The 16882-nt window shown below is 33.4% G+C and overlaps 1 protein-coding gene across 1 annotated transcript; it reads right to left on the bottom strand.

Annotated features, from left to right (window-relative positions):
- Nucleotides 1–9137: 9137 nt before the first annotated feature.
- On the bottom strand, nucleotides 9138–16469 carry LOC110033028 (two-component response regulator-like PRR95). The gene is made up of 8 exons (XM_020736863.1): nucleotides 16147–16469; nucleotides 14976–15137; nucleotides 14488–14618; nucleotides 13959–14078; nucleotides 12408–12585; nucleotides 11431–11746; nucleotides 9676–10324; nucleotides 9138–9578 (listed from the first exon to the last, which is right to left on the bottom strand). Exons 1-8 carry the CDS (start codon nucleotides 16328–16330, stop codon nucleotides 9504–9506), a joined length of 1815 nt encoding a protein of 604 aa, XP_020592522.1. The 5' UTR covers nucleotides 16331–16469; the 3' UTR covers nucleotides 9138–9503.
- Between the last annotated feature and the right edge of the window lie 413 nt (nucleotides 16470–16882).

Raw genomic sequence — 16882 nt, forward strand, 5'->3', positions numbered from 1 at the left:
GTAAGATGTAAGTTTAAGTTAGGATCTTCAAATGGAGTTCCCCCAAATTGGTTATTTTGAACCATCTGAATGATAACATGTTTTAATTCAGAAGTGTTAGCTTCTACAATAGGAGTTTGTTTACTTAGATGAATTTCATCTACCGTAGTGTTAACATAATCTCTTAATGGTTTTGATATATTTCCATGAAATTGATTTTCCAAATTATTATGTATAGTATTTGACATTTCTTGAAAATTGTGAATTTGTTTTTGTTTTCTAATTTTTCTAATAGTTCACTCTAACTCAGAATCATAGGTGCTAAACCTTCAGAACTTGCACTACACATACATTTTTTAAAGATGAATAATAAAACAAGAAAAGCACACTAACTAAAATAACAAATATATCTCTCTTTTTTATATTTTTAAATACAAGTAGAAATAACAAATATAAAAATAACCCTATAATTTTTCTATAATTAAAAATAAAGATTTTTCTAAGTCAAAATGGTTTCGTTGCAATTCCCCGGCAACGACGCCAAAAACTTGACCCGACCCGCAATTACACAATTATTTAAATTTAGAAATATGGCCAAAATCTTGACCCAATTCTTGACCCAATTTATATTTAGATTTATATTTAGTAGCTGCAAAATTAAATATTATATAAAGATGATAAAAGGGTTTACACACTAGGGTTACTACACAAGTATATGTATCGTTTCAAGTAATATAGGATTTTCTTTAAAAACTTCAGTATCGATCCTACAGAGATAGACAAAACTCTTATAAAATTGACTTTAATAAAACCTACTTTTAACTGTAGAAAACTTATCTAATCCTATAAAATTAAAGAAATGTTAGTATGTTAAGCAAATGCAAGGTAATTTAAAAAGGTTTTAAAATGCAATATTACCACTATATAAACAATAATATATGAAGAGTTCAAATTTGTATAAAGCATCATTTCCTTTGCAATATGTTTATAATTAGTGTAGGTAAATAATTTTAAAATATAACTAAGGTAATGTGTCAAATAGGAGCAATTCTATTCTTTACCCTCTACCAAGTGCATAACGAACATTGGCTAATCTAGAGTTTGGTTCCTAAACCCGTGGTTAGGCTAGGAAGATACTAGCTTTCACTCTAGAGTTCCCACTTCCCTCACCTAAGGGCTAGCATCTCGCTTTAGTTTCTAAATATCTAGACCAAATTGGGGATTTTAGTCTGTCACCCTAAAATCTCTAATTATAAGCCCATCAAAACTTATTTTCTTATTTATTTGCACTTAACCTCAAGGATTACATTCTCATCCATAAGGTAAATGTAAGGCTAAATGTGATTCTTAATGTGATTCTTACTATGTTGGAACATAGCTCATTTTGAGTCACTGCATTTTACAACAAATTTTAACAAATCAATTGGCCGGATTGATAAGTAAATGAAACATAGAGCTTGAATCACCACAATTTATGGAATTTTAAAAGCACTTCTACTAAACTATATTCCTACACATAATTATTCCTTATTGAATGGAGAAAGACAAATGAAACTACTCAGATCTCATGGGGAAGAAAAAATAACGCATGGATTTATAGATAAATAAAAGCTTACGAGACAAGATAAAGTAAAATAAATAAAGTATACAAATTATCTTAAACTTTTTCCCAAGAAATCCTTCAAGTTCCTTTGAATCCCTCACTCTCCTTACAATTCACTCCAAATAGTGAAGAAGATATCACTCACTTCTCCTCTAAGTCTTAAGCAAGCCTCCAAGACATTCTCCTTTCTAGGAAGAATTAACTTCTCTACAAAAGACTCCCTTTCATCCTCCAAAAGTCTCCCATTTGAATCTCCAAAAGTCTCTTTAAATAGAGCTCTCAAAAACCCCAAGAGTTTCTTCAAGCGCCTCTTCAAAATTCATCTAAATTCAATGGATCTTCTAGATAACCGTCTTTATTGCCTAGACGTCAGGCTCTCTTTTGTCTAGCACCTAGGCGCCATATATACATTGGCCTTCTTGCTTCATTTGACTCCAATTTTCTCCATTTTTGTTTCATTTGCTCTATTTAATCTATTTACTCTATTTAGTGTACCTACAACCAAAAACATCAATAATATATTTCATTAAGCGCAATATCATTAAAAAAAGGCATTAAATGTACAAATAAAAGTAGCATATTTTAGGCATTTCATTAACTTTTGTGAGTTCTTCCTTCATGTCATCAAGAGAATTTATTTTTCTTTTTGTCGTGAAATACTTTACCTTGGCTCACAATTTCTGTAGTCATTTTTTTATTTATTGAATCTTTTATGGAGCATTGTTGATCAAAATTACGGATCGTGTACCCACAACATCAGAGACTTCTTCTGATGGCTAATGTCTCTATATATTAGCTATGAGTATAGGATGAGATGCCTTTGAAGGCATGTTTTCGTGTTGTGGGTGGGTAGGATCCCCAACTCGCAACATACAAACCAACAAATTCATGCTAGTTGATGTTTCCTTAGCTCTTAAAGTAACTCATCATGTGTCGGTGGGAAAGTTAGACGATGTCTCGATCCAAATTTAACGGAAAGGTGAAAGTATTGTCTCTCTATGAAGGTGGTAATATCTGTCATTCTGGGCCCCGAACGAAGTTTAGCGGGCGCTGGAATTTGTTGATCACTTGGATGAAACTTTGCAAGGATCTTGGGTGAGTTGTCCTTTTGATATTTATGACGCGCTTTTTTTCCTTAAAAAATTCTTTTCTCATTTTAGGGGAAACAACACACGCCATAATGTGCAAAATTGGGGCTATTGAACACTTTTCCTTTTGGACCAAAATCTCAAACACAGAATGAATCTTTGAGATAATCAGGCTTGTGCCCTTTTCTTTTTGTTGGGAAGGAGATCGAGATGAATTGTTAACAATTTTATGAATATTTTCTTCGTTGTGAGTAGCGAACACTGAATAGAATCTACTTTCTCCTAAGAGAAAATAGTCCCGGGGAAGCTCCATTTCCTCAAGCTCATCAACTTTATTATTTTTTCCTTTAAAATAGAACGGTTTATATTCCTCCGCTGAGTAACAGTCTTAGATCTAGTCTCACTCTCAAATACTGTTAATGATGGAACATCTTCTTCCTTTACGAGGACATTCTTTCATTTACGATCGATCTCTTCTTTAGCTTCAACAACAGGGTGGACCACAGTAGACTTCAGATTCTTTTTAGTGGTAGGAACTTTCTTAGACAGAGTTTTCTTAAATAAATGGAACTCCTGGTGGGATGTCAGATTGAACTTGATCGGTGGCTCTATGACCTCTAGGGCAGCTGTCTTCTGTATAGTAAGAGGGAGAGCATCAAGTACTACTTCAATTTCATCGAATCTGCATTTGAACTTAATTAACAACCCTTGATAATGGGTAGCCTTGTTAGTCAGCAGGTTAGTCCTCTGGTGAACGAAAAGATAAATTTTAAATCTTCCATTGTCGCAGTTCTGCCAGAATTTAAAAATGTTATTTTTGTCTTGTCTGTCCTGACTCATTATGTAAAAAGGGAAATTTATTCATGTTTTTTATGTTTTTATTTTCATGGACATAAATACTGGAAAGATTAATTTTTTTATTTTATTTTGTTTGAAAATCTTAATGTCATTTTGAATGTCAAGTTGTTTGTTATGTCATTTTTTTTATCATTTATAGAATTTAGAATCCTAAGCTTTGTTCAGATCTAGGATCAAAAGATGTTGATATCTTACTCAAGATTTGAAATAAGCAAAACATATCAATAGAAAGAGGGTAATTTAGTTTATGCAAGGCATATACCTTGATCACAAGAATAGATTTAATAACCAGAGATGGGGAGAGAGAAGATTCCTTAACAGAGTCGCCAAACTCTTGGTATAGCCTAAAGTAGTGCCTTCGGTCTTCATTATGTTGTTTTCTTTATGTCATTGTCATTGTGGAGTCGCCAATTTGAATTTCATTGTATTGCCCTTCCCTCCTAATGCTTCTCTATTTCAGATCATATTAATGATATTGAGCAGTGAGAACTTAAGGAGGAAGAAGATGGACAATAATAATGGAATTAAACAAAAGAATAATGTTGGGGAAAATACATTCACGAGGTGAATCCTTCAGAGAAGGTTTCAAAGTGCTTAACCAAAGTACAATTAGTTTTTAAGACACTTTGAAAACATCTCTATAAGAAAGCCACATGAACATTAAACCTCCAGTTACCCAAGTCTAGGTTGATGTTGGAGCAATTCAAGTTGTATTGAATTGATCTGAAGTGAGACTTTGAGTAATCCGAGTTAACCTGAATTCGGCTAGTTGTCCCTCAGATTTTTTTCAAACCTTTTCCTATGTTTAATAGGATTAATCCAAGTTGGCTTAGTTTCATAAAAGTCGAACTAAGCCTACTTGACCTTTAGACTAACTCCATAGAAATACCGAGTTGATCATTCATTGAGTCATATTAACTTAAAATCAACTTAGCTTTGACTGAGCTGATTTAAATTAATCATCCTAGTTAGGTCAAGTTTAAGTTATATTAGACTTATTTTAAAGTCCAAAATAATTTATAGTTGAATTTCTACTAAAGTTTAGATTGGATTAGACTTGATAGATCCTTAATTGAAATTATTTTAAAGTTCAAGGTTCAGTTTCAAATTAGGTTGATCTAAGTTAATTTGATTTAGGTCAAATCAACCCAGAAATTTGGGCTGATGTGGACTAATATGAGTTAGGTCAGGTTAGCCCAATGGTTTAATTGATTTGGGTTAACCCGAGTTAGATCGGGTTGGTCCAACAGTTCAGTTGATTTGGGTTAACTCAAGTTAGGTCGAGATGACCCAGTGTTTTAGTTGATTTGAGTTAACCTGAGTTAAGTCAGATTGACCTAGTGTTTTAGTTAATTTGAGTTTAGATTCAATATAGGTTGAACCTAAAAGGGTTTAATATTAAGTACAATTTGGGTTAGACTAAGAGTTAGGTTTAATTTGGGTTGAATATAAGGATTTTGGTCTAGGTTCATTTTGAGTTAACTCTAAAAATTAAGGGTTAAGTTCAATTTGAGTTAACCCTAAGGATTTAGGGTTAGGTTCATCAACTTGAGTTAACCTAACCCTAAGGATTTAGGTTTAGGTTCAATTTGAGTTAACCCTAAAGATTTAGGGTTATGCGAGTTATCCCTAAAAATTTAAGGTTAAGTTCAACTTGAGTTAACCCTAAAGATTTAAGGTTAGGTTTAACTTAACTTAACCCTAAAGATTTAGGGTTAAGTTCAGTTTGAGTTAACCCTAAGGATTTAGGGTTAAGTTCAATATGAATTAACCCTAAGGATTAGGATTAGGGTTGGGTCTTATATGAGTTAGACCCAACATTTAAGATTAGGCTCAAGTTAAGTTGAAGCTAAGTTTAGGTTTTAATTGAGTTTAATTTAAGTGAGGCTTAGTAGGATAATTAGGTCTAATGTAGGTTAAACTTAATTAGGTTTAGGCATTAACTAAGTTTAATTTAAGTAAGACTTAGTAGGATAATTAGATTTGATGTAGGTTAGAACTAATTAGGTTTTAGGTTTAACTAAGTCTAATTTAAGTAAGATTTAGTAGGATATTTAAGTCTGATGTAGGTTCGACCTAGTTAGGTTTAAGGTTTAACTAAGTCTAATTTAAGTAAGATTTAGTAGGATATTTAAAAATGATGTAGGTTCGACCTAGTTAGATTTAAGGTTTAACTAAGTCTAATTTAAGTAAAACCTAGTTGGATAAGTAGGTCTAATGTAGGTTAGACCTAATTAGGTTTAAGGTTTAACTAAGTCTAATTTAAGTAATACTTAGTAGGTTAACTACTTTTAATGTAGCTTAGACCCAATTAAGGTTTAAGGTTAATTAAGTCTAATTTAAGTAAGACTTAATAGGTTTATTAGGTCTACTGTAAATTAGACACAGTTTGAGTTTAAGGTTAATTAATTCTAATTTAATTAAGACATAATAGGTTAATTAGGACTAATGTAGGTTGGACCCAATTAGGTTTTAAAGATTAATTAAGTCTAATTTAAGTAAGACTTAAAGGGTTAATTATGACTAATGCAGGTTAGACCCAATTAGGGCTTTAAGGACTAATTAAGTCTAATTTAAGTAAGACTTAATAGGTTAATTAGGTCTAATGCAGGTTAGAACTAATTAGGGTTTAAAGGTTAATCAAATCTAATTTAATTAAGACTTAATTGGTTAATTAAAATTAATGCAGGTTAGACCTAATTAGGTTTAAGGATTAATTAAGTATAATTTAAGTAAGACTTAATGGGCTACTTAGTTCTATTTATACAGTAGTTCTATTTAAATCTATTTCTATCATATGCATAGTTTGGTGGTTTGACTTTATCGTTGCTGTCCATTTTTAATATACGGGAATGGACGACATCAGTTCATCATCTCCATGGAACGATTAGTCGAAAGTCATCTGTAATCAAATCATAATTTCTCCCTAAAATTTTCATGAAATCTCATCAGGTTATTTCTAAAGCTTCATCTATCCAAGAAGAACACATCTACATGATTGATCAAGCATGGTGTAATAGTTTCTTTAATAAAAGATCAAACCTGACACAAATTTTAGGGCTTTTGATCCATTCCTGGTCCGAAGAGGTGTAGCCTTGGTTGGGTTTGATGGAAATGATTGTTGTTACCTCATGAAGCTTTTCCCCAACTTAATTTGGATTGAAATAGGCTCAACCTATGATTTAGACTAAATAGTGGCTCGATTTGGTCTAGAAATAGGGTGTAGAGGATGCAGGAAGGCTTAACTTCGATTGGGGGAGTGTCGTAGAAACCTTGGGAAGCTTTTATAATTCTTAGGTATAAGGTTTGAGGAAGTTTATGTTAAGCCCGAAAGAGATCCTGGTTTTATCTTGAGAAATTAGGGTTTCTCAATGGATTTGAGAGGCTGCAAAGATGGGCCTAAGGGATGGGGATCAACTTTGTTTTTCGGAGTGACAGAGTTTGAAGGCTCTATAGGGAGTTTGGTCATGTGTCAATGCTCTCGGATTTTGTCTTCCAAGTATCCATTAAAGGCCTTAAGGAGCTCTGGATTGATTGAGAGAGAAGCGTGGCTGGTCAGGAAATCTTTGAGAACCTCAGGGGATGGATTTTGGCCATGGTAGTCAAATTTCACTTCCCCATGGTGTACTCATCATGAATCCAAGCATGGAGGAGAAGGTGGATTGAGTGGGGTTTGGACATGATTGGAGGAGCTGTGAGGTGGATTAGCATGTCAGGGATGGCCTCACTCACAATGAACCAGCCATTTGACTTTTAAAGAGCTAATTTTGGGTTTGAATAAGGTTAATAAGTTCACCATGTCATGCTAGGTAGTCCTTGGGCCATGGGTAACCCATTAGGAATGGACTTTGGGTCATGAATGGGCTTAAAGAATTGACTTAAGGTTGGGCTTGGAGTAGGCCCATCCTGACACTCCTTTTTTTCATTAATTAATTAATTGATTAAACAAATAATTAATTAATTAAAAAAATATGAAAATTTAAGTTGAGTATGGGGTTCATAGGTTGAACAATTGGTTAATATGGGGGTAAAATGATCAATTTGGTCAATTTTGGTCTAAATTAGGGTTTGTCATCATTGGTTTTACTTTTCTAAGGTGTCACAAAATTTTGAGATCAAAAGGGACACATTAGGGTTTTAGCCTAATTTTAGGGTGTGGTGGGGTCGAGGAGACCTTTGGTGAGGCTAGGAATCAATTTTGGAAAACCCTCTCCCAACGTGGATTTGGTAGTCATAGTAGGAAAGAACATTAATTTTCTATCAGCCAAAAAGGTGGGAGGAAGTCCTCACAAAAGGAGGTCAATAGAATCATTATATCAAAACACCAAAAACTGACAAAACACATGAACTAGTGCCTAGGCGTTGGTCTTCGGTGCCTAGGCGCTAGCTATAGGAATATGGTTCTAGGGCATTGGGTGCATAGGCACCAGAATGAAGCGTCATGCTATATATCCCAATGTTCTTGGTAACAGGCTTCAGAGGGTACAACTGCTCCCAATTTTCATAAGTCACCCCAGTCTTCAAACAAAGTGCATAAACAATGGAAGGATGTCCCAACCCAATAGTAGATCCACCCTTCAGTATATTATAAATTGAGTAGTTTATAACGAAACCAATATCAATAGATAACCCCCCCTAAATACATGAATTTAGAATAGCTCTCTCTCTCTCATTACCTAACTTAGATTTATCGAAGGTAGGAGTTTGGTTGACATAAAATGATGTCAAGTCTTAGACTTGACATTCATAACAGAAGCAAAAAAGTTATTTTTTTTTCTCCTAATGAATCTATCGCACACCCCATTTATCAGTTGAATACCCAATAATTTCATCTAGCTCACAGGCCAAAGACATGAAATTGGAAAAAAATTCATTAGGGAGACCAGGAGGATTAAAAAGTGAGTTGAATTTTTTGGACTAAAATCAACTTCCTTCCCTCTTGCAAAAACCTTATCCCCATCTTGCTCCTTCAAATTATCAAAGAACTCCCTCAGCACATGAATAACAACCACCCCAATTTCATAACAGAAATGCTTCCAATCCCTAGCATTAACCCTGGCTGGAAGAAACCCTGCTCTAGAAAAAAAATTATTGGACACCAACAAATTGATGTAATGCCTTCCACTTTGGCGCTTACGAATTTCTTGGCGTCAATAGAAGTTTTTTTTTTCAGTGATTTTTGGAGCCATGAAATTAAGGATATGAGATATAGGGTTGAGAAAAAAAGTAAAATCAAGAACAAGGAAAGATATGGGAGAAGATCTCAATAGAGCTTTGGAATATGAATGAAAATATTATGCTCAAACGAAAAGGCGCTCTATTTCATCCATATTCCAAAGCTCTATTGAGATGACGCCCCACCATTGGACTCCGAACGCAAACTGCGTTGGTAGTCCTGATGCCCTTCTCATGATAAAAACTCACAAATTACTTCCTTAGAAGTAGCTCACTATCCTCACGCTCACATGAGTTCATGCTAATTAAACATAATAAAAGAACCCCAACCGGTAATTTCTGGGACTCATTCTAACAAAAACAAAAGAGAGAAAAAAAGATTCAAAACTAAAGATTAAAAAATAAAAATTTAAACAGAAATTTATGTCGTAGAAAACTAGAAATTACAGCTCAAACCCTTTCCAGCGCACGCAAACATTGTCCAAAAAAAAAAAAAAAAATTGCAACATATACAGCATTATAGAGTTCAATATCTATGATCCGACCATGTTAAAAAAAACTGCTATAAACTCTCCCAACACATCACTCTAAATCTAAAACCTGTGAGATTTTCATAGGAAACCAAGACATGTACATAGCATAGAGTTAGAAACTTCAGCTCAGACTCTAACTTAACCTAACCTAAACTAACCATGGTTAAATCTCAGCAGTACAGCCATTGGTATAAAACTCAAAGAAGACATCTAACTACACCCAGGCTGTGGGGCCACCGAGTGATCTGACTGTACAGGTGGGTTCCTTTAAGCTTGACGGACAAACTGTCCCTTAACTCTAGGGCGTTGCTCGGCTAGCTTTTTCCTGCTCAAGTACCGCACCTGGAACAAAGATAGTAAGATTAAAATTCAAATTGATAAAAGTGTGAAGGAAAGATCATTAATTTTCTATCAGCCAAAAAGGTTAGTTGGCGCATACCTTCTTCTCAAAACATCTTTCCTTTCTCTTCATCCGGAATTTCTTCAACGCAGCTTCTCTCTGGTTCAACCGGCACCGATCAGCTCCCTCCATTTCCCCAAACTTCTGAAATCCGTCCTCATCTCCAGCTGATCCATTCTCATTCATATTATATCTGCTATCATTGCACACACTAGCGCTATCTCCGGTCACAGGAGAAACATGCCTCTGCTCATCAACAATCTCAGCTCCTCCTTCATGCCATGGTTGAACTTGAAAGCCCAAACTTTTGGGAGAATGAACTTCTTCCGATAAAGTATGAAAACCAAACTGATGGGAATGGGTTTCAGTGTAAGCTTCCTGACTGATGGCCGGCATGGCGGACCAGAAAGGAGAAGGTGATGGATGGTAGAAGATGGACTGTAAGAAGGGATTAGATCCGGTGGAAGCGAAGCATGTGTCGCCGACGGGGACGGGGAAGGGGATGAGTCGAATAGGAGTGCATCGAAAAGCAGCATCTGTTTCAGGAATGGAAGCATTATAATGCGAAGAATTGGCGGCAGGATGATATGGGGGCGGTTCAACTGAACTGTTGGAACTTCCATTGTTTTGAGCTTGAGAATCGGTTAGTTTAGACAACTTAGGAATATCCGTACTGTTATTACTGTAACTGTTTGCAAAAAAGAAAAAAAAAAGTATATTTAAATTGAGTAATAATGCCATCAAACAAAGAAGAACAAGAAACTCCGAAGAAAAAAGGGGGAAATTTACATACATACCGCACAATTTTTTATGTGGTTACATATCTAAGACCCAAAGTTTGATATTTACACTTTTTAACATCTTGGTGTCATAAAGCTACACATGAAAAGGTGTATTACACTTTTAAAAAGATAATGATGGTAATATTTTTGATGTGATGTTCAAGATTTGAGTGGTATGCCTGTAAATATGAATGTTTAGGTGTTAGATATGTAAAAAGGTAAGAATTGTGGTGTGTGCATGCAAATGACCTAAAAAAATTTATATGATGATGAAATCATCCAGCTTGTTTAAAATTTAAATACATAATATGAAAAAAACTTCTATTCTTTTAATAGCCACATTTAATCAACATTTTAACTATAATTTGGGAGCTAACATTTAAATAATCATATAAATTAAAGAACCAATAAACACAAATTTTCATCATCCTAAGTGCTAAAAAAATAAAAAAATTTGGAAGTTTCACATGAGGGAGAGTTTTCATAAGGTAAAAAATAGAGTGTAATGTAAACTCCACATCGATTGACTTAAGAAAGTTGAATTTTATTTGATTGGCTCCTCATTAGCTGGTTTATGCTTTAGTGGGCCATTTACATACATGCCATTCAATTCCTATGTATTTACATATCTAGCACCTAAACTTTACTTTTTTACATTTATGCCACCCAAATCCTTCATATCACATCAAACTTCATATCCTTCATATCACATCAAAAATACCACCATTTTAACTTTAAAAGGGGAAATACACCTTTTCATGTATAAATTTAAGTTTAGGTGTTAGATATTTAATACAAAAAAATTGAGTGGTATGTATGTAAATCATCCTTTAGTTTAAAACCCAGAATATTGATCAGAAGATGAATTCATGTACAATCGGTTGCTACTTTTATTCTGACACAAAGAAGTACTCCAGTGAAAACTGGACTAATTGATATTTACAGATAATGTGATGGAAAAATTCAGTAAATTAAAATCATTGATTGAAGGTAAGATAGATGTATCACTCACAGAGAAAAAGCTGAGGAATTTGAATGATGTAACGTATTTGATCCATCGTTTTCTTTACAATCGGGAATATTACGTGAGCATACATCCAAGGAAAGTTCAAGCGAAAGTATGGAACCCTGCTTCGTTTCCAAGTTTTCTTCAACAGGATGATTTCCATCAAAATTGTCACGAGATTTCTCAGAAACAGAAATATGCGGCGGCTGATTATTAATTACATCAATCAAATTAAACATCCCTGTAGAAGACTCATCCCGGTCCAGCTCTTCGTAATTACTCTTTTCTTCTGGTTGATTATTACTACCTAATGATATAACTCCTGCAAACCAAAAATCATATTAAATGTAAAGTAAATTAGTTGCATACCTCTCAACTTAACAGAGGTTCCAGATTCAAGTTTTCTTTTTGCAACAAAAAAAAGGGAAATTTACATATTTACCGCACAATTCTTATGTACCAACACATCCAACACCTAAACCTTAGTATTTACATATATAACATTTTGGCCTGATAAAATTATACATAAAAAAGGCGTATTTTACTTTTAAAAAATAAGGAACATTTACATAGATATCACCCATTTCTTACCCTATTTACATATGTAAAACATAAACCTTAATTTTTACATTTACACCACTCAATCTGGATGAACACATCCAAAATACCATTATTTCAACATTGAAAAAGTGAAATGTACCTTCTCATGCATAGGTAAAGTGACATATATGTAAAAATTTAAGTTTAGGTGTTAGATATTTACAGATATGGGAATTAAGTAAAATGTATGTAAATCATTTAACAAATAAATAATAGTGGCAATTTTTATTTGATGTTAAAGGTTTGAATGTTTTAGATGTAAATATAAAATCTTAGGTGTTATATATGTAAATACATAAGAATTGTGTGGCATGTATGTAAATACCATCGCAAATAAAATTTAAAAAAAAAGAAAAGTTCCAGTAATAATGAGCAAAGATTACCGTTTACTTCATCATTTGGAAATAAAGACAAGCCATCCAACCGTTTTTCGAACTGATTATCAGAACTTATTGTCTCAGGAAAAAGAGGGAAATGTTTGTGTTGTGCAAGAATAAGCTCTGCATTGTTTCGTAGCTTGCATGGACTCTCAACCTCCATATCTGACCTTGTACAAGAGCTCTGCATAAAACACACTCAGATTGAAGAAGTCCACAACAAGCTAATAAGCAAATAAGTAGAAGACGAAATTCGAAAGGTTTTTAAAGAATACGATGACGCCTGATCTAACTGTAGGGAAGAAATCAATGATGTATTATTTTACCAATATCTGTAAACTATTAAGTTCAATTTCTATTTAATATATAACAACAAAAGCTTAACTTATATTCAACTCAAAAGCTTATGTAGAAGGGTGAGCAAAAACCGCTAGTACAGCCACACCGAGCATTCTTTTTAACCATCTCACAAAGGACAACCAATACATCACGTGAAAATTCAAAAATGTTACCTTTATACTATTAATAAGAGTAAAGTGTCAAAACAGTCCCCTGACTATTTACATTGGGCCATTTAGTCCTAGAGTCCAAAAAAGTGTCAAATTAGTTTCCAAACTCCTTTTAATATGCATTGATACAGTCTCCATGGAGGATTATATTAGCCTCTTTTAAAGATCATGGAGACTAAATTGAAACGTTTGTAGACTCTAGGACTAAAATGACCCTCGATAAAGGTCAAGGGAACATTTAGATACTTTTATACTCAAAAATAGAATAGGTTGTTCCACCATCCTCCTACTCTCTATTAAGTAACTCAAATGGCTTCACCCAGGGACTATTAAGAACACTCGCATGCTTAAATAAATTTTCCCTCAAGGACAGCTCTGTGTATCGATCATCGCTTCCGCTTCAAGTTGAAAACATCAACAAATTAAATAGAGAATAAATTGCTTTACTTGTATCTTCTGGATGAAGGTTCGCTTGGAACCATACTTGAATTATTTTTAAGGGTTAATCTTTACTCTGTGAAATAGATCAAACTTATTAATCTTCATGGGGTTAAAGTGCAAGGATTGAGTGCTTCACCAGAAAAGAAGTCAAGTTAGAGAACATTTCTCAATAAAGAAACTCAAGGAGTGATGTAAGATTGGCTAGAAGGTAAAGCACCTTAAAACATAGCACTCTCAAACTTAGGTGATATTTAGGGTTCCATTTTTTCTCTTAGCCTCAAGTGAAATCTCCATTTTGCTCCCCCCACAACAATATTGGTATCTTATATACCATAAATGTAATATAATATATTAAGGAGCATGAAATTTAGTAACTTGCCGGTTTGAAAAAAAATTAATAAGCATGAAGCTTAAACAAAACCATACAACAGTCAAAGCCATTTTGCATAAAATATAAGGGAATAAAATTTAAATATAATGTATGAACTCATTTTGTTAGTTCTCTATGATGAGTTTATTCTCATGAATAAATAGCATTTCAAATGATTCCATAAAAGAACATTTATATGCAACTTAAATAATTTGATTCAGAAATTGAAGAACTCACCTGAGCATCACTTTCTTTCTCGCAACAATCCATATCATCCTGCTTATCAGTTGCATTTTTAATTGAACTGCGATCATAAAGTAAGTCAGCCATCTTATTCCGGGTTGCACCAATTCCATCCTGAGGCTCATAAGATAAAATTTCCTCGTTAAATATTGATGAATAGAATATATAATATATCCTCAACGGAGAATGCATGTTTGTATTACAACAGACAGAAATCGAAATAAAGAGTTCCTTAAAGATTAAAATGTAGGAAATTTACATACGTAGCACACAATTCTTATGCATCTACATGTCTCACACCTAAACTTTCATATTTACATGCATAGCACTTTAGTGTGCTTTAAACCTATGCAAGAAAAGATGTATTTCATTTGAAAATTGGTAATAGTGATGTTTTTTATGTGATATTACATATTTGAGTGCTATGTGTATAAATATGAAGGCTTGGATGTGAGATATGTAAATACATAAGAATAATGTGGTATTTATATAAATGTTGCTGAAATGTATGGATAGAAAATACCTTTTGTTTCCTCCAAACATGCTGCCATATATTTTTTAATTCATTCTTCCTGATAGGCTTCACAAGGAAGTCTGCTGCACCTTTTATCATGCATTTGAAAGCTATGCTAACTGAATCATTTGATGACATCACTGCATGAATGAAAATAAGAAAAAAAAATTAAATAAAAGTAGTAATTCAGCTTCTAAAGACAAAATTTTAAGGGAAGAAATACATACATACGACCCAATTCTTATGTATTTACATGTCTAACACCTAACTTCAATTTTTACATATAAACCACCTTAACTACACATAAAAAGGTATTTTCACATCTTAAAAAGTTAAAATTATGGTACTTTTGATGTGATATAAAAAAATTGGGTGGTATAAATGTAAAAAAGTAAACTTTAGGTGTTACATATATAAACACATAGGAATTCAATGGTATGTAAGTAAATGCCCCAATATTAAGTCATAAAAATAGCACACAGAGGCATATCCCATACTTATAACAGGTATGTGGTTACAGCTGTCTCGATCCATCATCATGGTTAGAAGAACAACTCCAGACATCTCAGGTAATTCAACCTCTGTAAGAACAAGGTCGATATTATGTTCTTTCTCCCTCACCATCTCCCATGCCTTCAATCCATCAGATGCTACCGTAACTTATAATAAAGAGTTAAACAAAAGAAACAAAAAAGTTAGAAAAACTTCAAAATAGATTTGAAGCTTATTTTAATCTTACATATTGCATATAAATCTTTTAAAATTCTTGACGAAGACAACTAAGAGGAATAAAAAAACATTAATGCTTAAAAGAAAATCAGCATAAGCGAAAACAAATTCGAAATAGCTCAGCAATCCTTCTTGTATGAAAAACCCTCAAAATTCCTTGAAAACAAATTTGATTGTCAATGTTTAGCCAGAAATCCATAAATAAATAAATATTTCGTTTTAGTTTTTGTGAAAATTTTTAATTTGTAAAATCAAAAACTAGATGTAACTCGGAGAATCTTCTGCTATCTAAGTTGCTAATCCCTCCATGTTTCCTATAAGCAGATTTAGCCATTATTCTTCTGCAAAAAACCCAGATAATCTCCCGATTTGCAATTCTTATGCATCTTCTGTTCGAAAGAAATCTAAAGATACATGAAAAATGCATCCAAACAACCCAAAAAAATTCATCTGGGCTTCTGAACTTCTCTACTCATGATGCCAATAAAAGGAGATAAAGAAGATGAATCCAAGCACAACTTCTTATGAAAATCAAATATCGTTTCTAGTTTGAATTAACTACGACCTAGTTCTAAATTACACATCATCTCGAAATCTTTGAAATCCCCAAAACCACAAATTACACACAAGAACAACGATTTCTATTGAAAACTCCCGAAATAAACCCTACCCAATCAAGATTTCAAAATTTGTATTTTCCCCGGAGAAAATATACACCGCATACCAACCAAAACAAAATACTAATCGTTCTGCTTCCAAATCAAAGGCAGAATCAGAAAAATAAACGGCTCAATCCATTTCATTTTCCACTCTAAGATCACACAACTACAAAAAAGATAGCCCGATCCGTCGTTCTGAAGATAATCCACCAAAAAAATAAAAAATATAAACAAAAGATCGAACTAAAATGAGAATAAAGTGAGAAAAAAAGACGCAAACCTCTATAACCACATTTGCGCAGCAGAGCAGCGATGATCTGCCTTGTGGAATCGTCTCTCTCCACCAGAAGAACTCTCACCGGTGCCCTAAGCAGCAACTTCTCCCACGTCACCTCCTCATCTCCTTCCTCCACTTTCGCCTCCACTTTCGCCTCCAATCCCATACCCTTCTGAACTCCTCCCATTCTCACCTCTCTCCTGCTCTCTTTCTCCCTCTACTCTATATGGGCATTTCCTCGGACAACTGGCGTGCAATGGCTAACCGCCTCAGCCTAACTCTTGCGGAAATATCTTCCCTAGTGCCTTCAACTCCTGGACAACGAAAGACTGCCACGTCGACAATTAACTCAGTAAAAATATATATATATATATCAAACATTACTTAAAATTGACTTATCTATAATTTTGTTTATATCATAATTAAATTACTAAAATTTTAATGAAAATTAAAAATGAGGATTATATTTTTTAATGAATTTTAATATTTATATGAGATTTAAAAAAAAAAAGAGCACCCAATTATATGACATCTCTCATTTTAAAATAAATTATTAAATGTACATAACAACATATGTACAATTGTACAATGAAAATAGAAATACATAATTGCATGCTCATGCTATAAAAACTTCATAATAGTATTTTTTTTTCATTCGCAAAAAAAAAATGATGTGTAAATATATTATTTTTTGCTCGTGTTATTGCTCTGATCATGTTATTCGTGTTAAATAATTTCT

The sequence above is a fragment of the Phalaenopsis equestris genome, unplaced genomic scaffold (genome assembly GCF_001263595.1).
Source record: "Phalaenopsis equestris unplaced genomic scaffold, ASM126359v1 Scaffold001080, whole genome shotgun sequence".
Lineage (NCBI taxonomy): Eukaryota > Viridiplantae > Streptophyta > Magnoliopsida > Asparagales > Orchidaceae > Phalaenopsis > Phalaenopsis equestris.

Excerpts from the sequence above, each read along its gene's own strand:
- LOC110033028 (XM_020736863.1), bottom strand. The coding sequence starts at position 16,330 with ATGGGAGGAGTTCAGAAGGGTATGGGATTGGAGGCGAAAGTGGAGGCG. Across the intron at positions 15,138-16,146 it reads GCGCAAATGTGGTTATAGAG|TTACGGTAGCATCTGATGGA; the intron begins GTTTGCGTCTTT and ends CTTTATTATAAG. Across the intron at positions 14,619-14,975 it reads TAACCACATACCTGTTATAA|TGATGTCATCAAATGATTCA; the intron begins GTATGGGATATG and ends TCATTCATGCAG.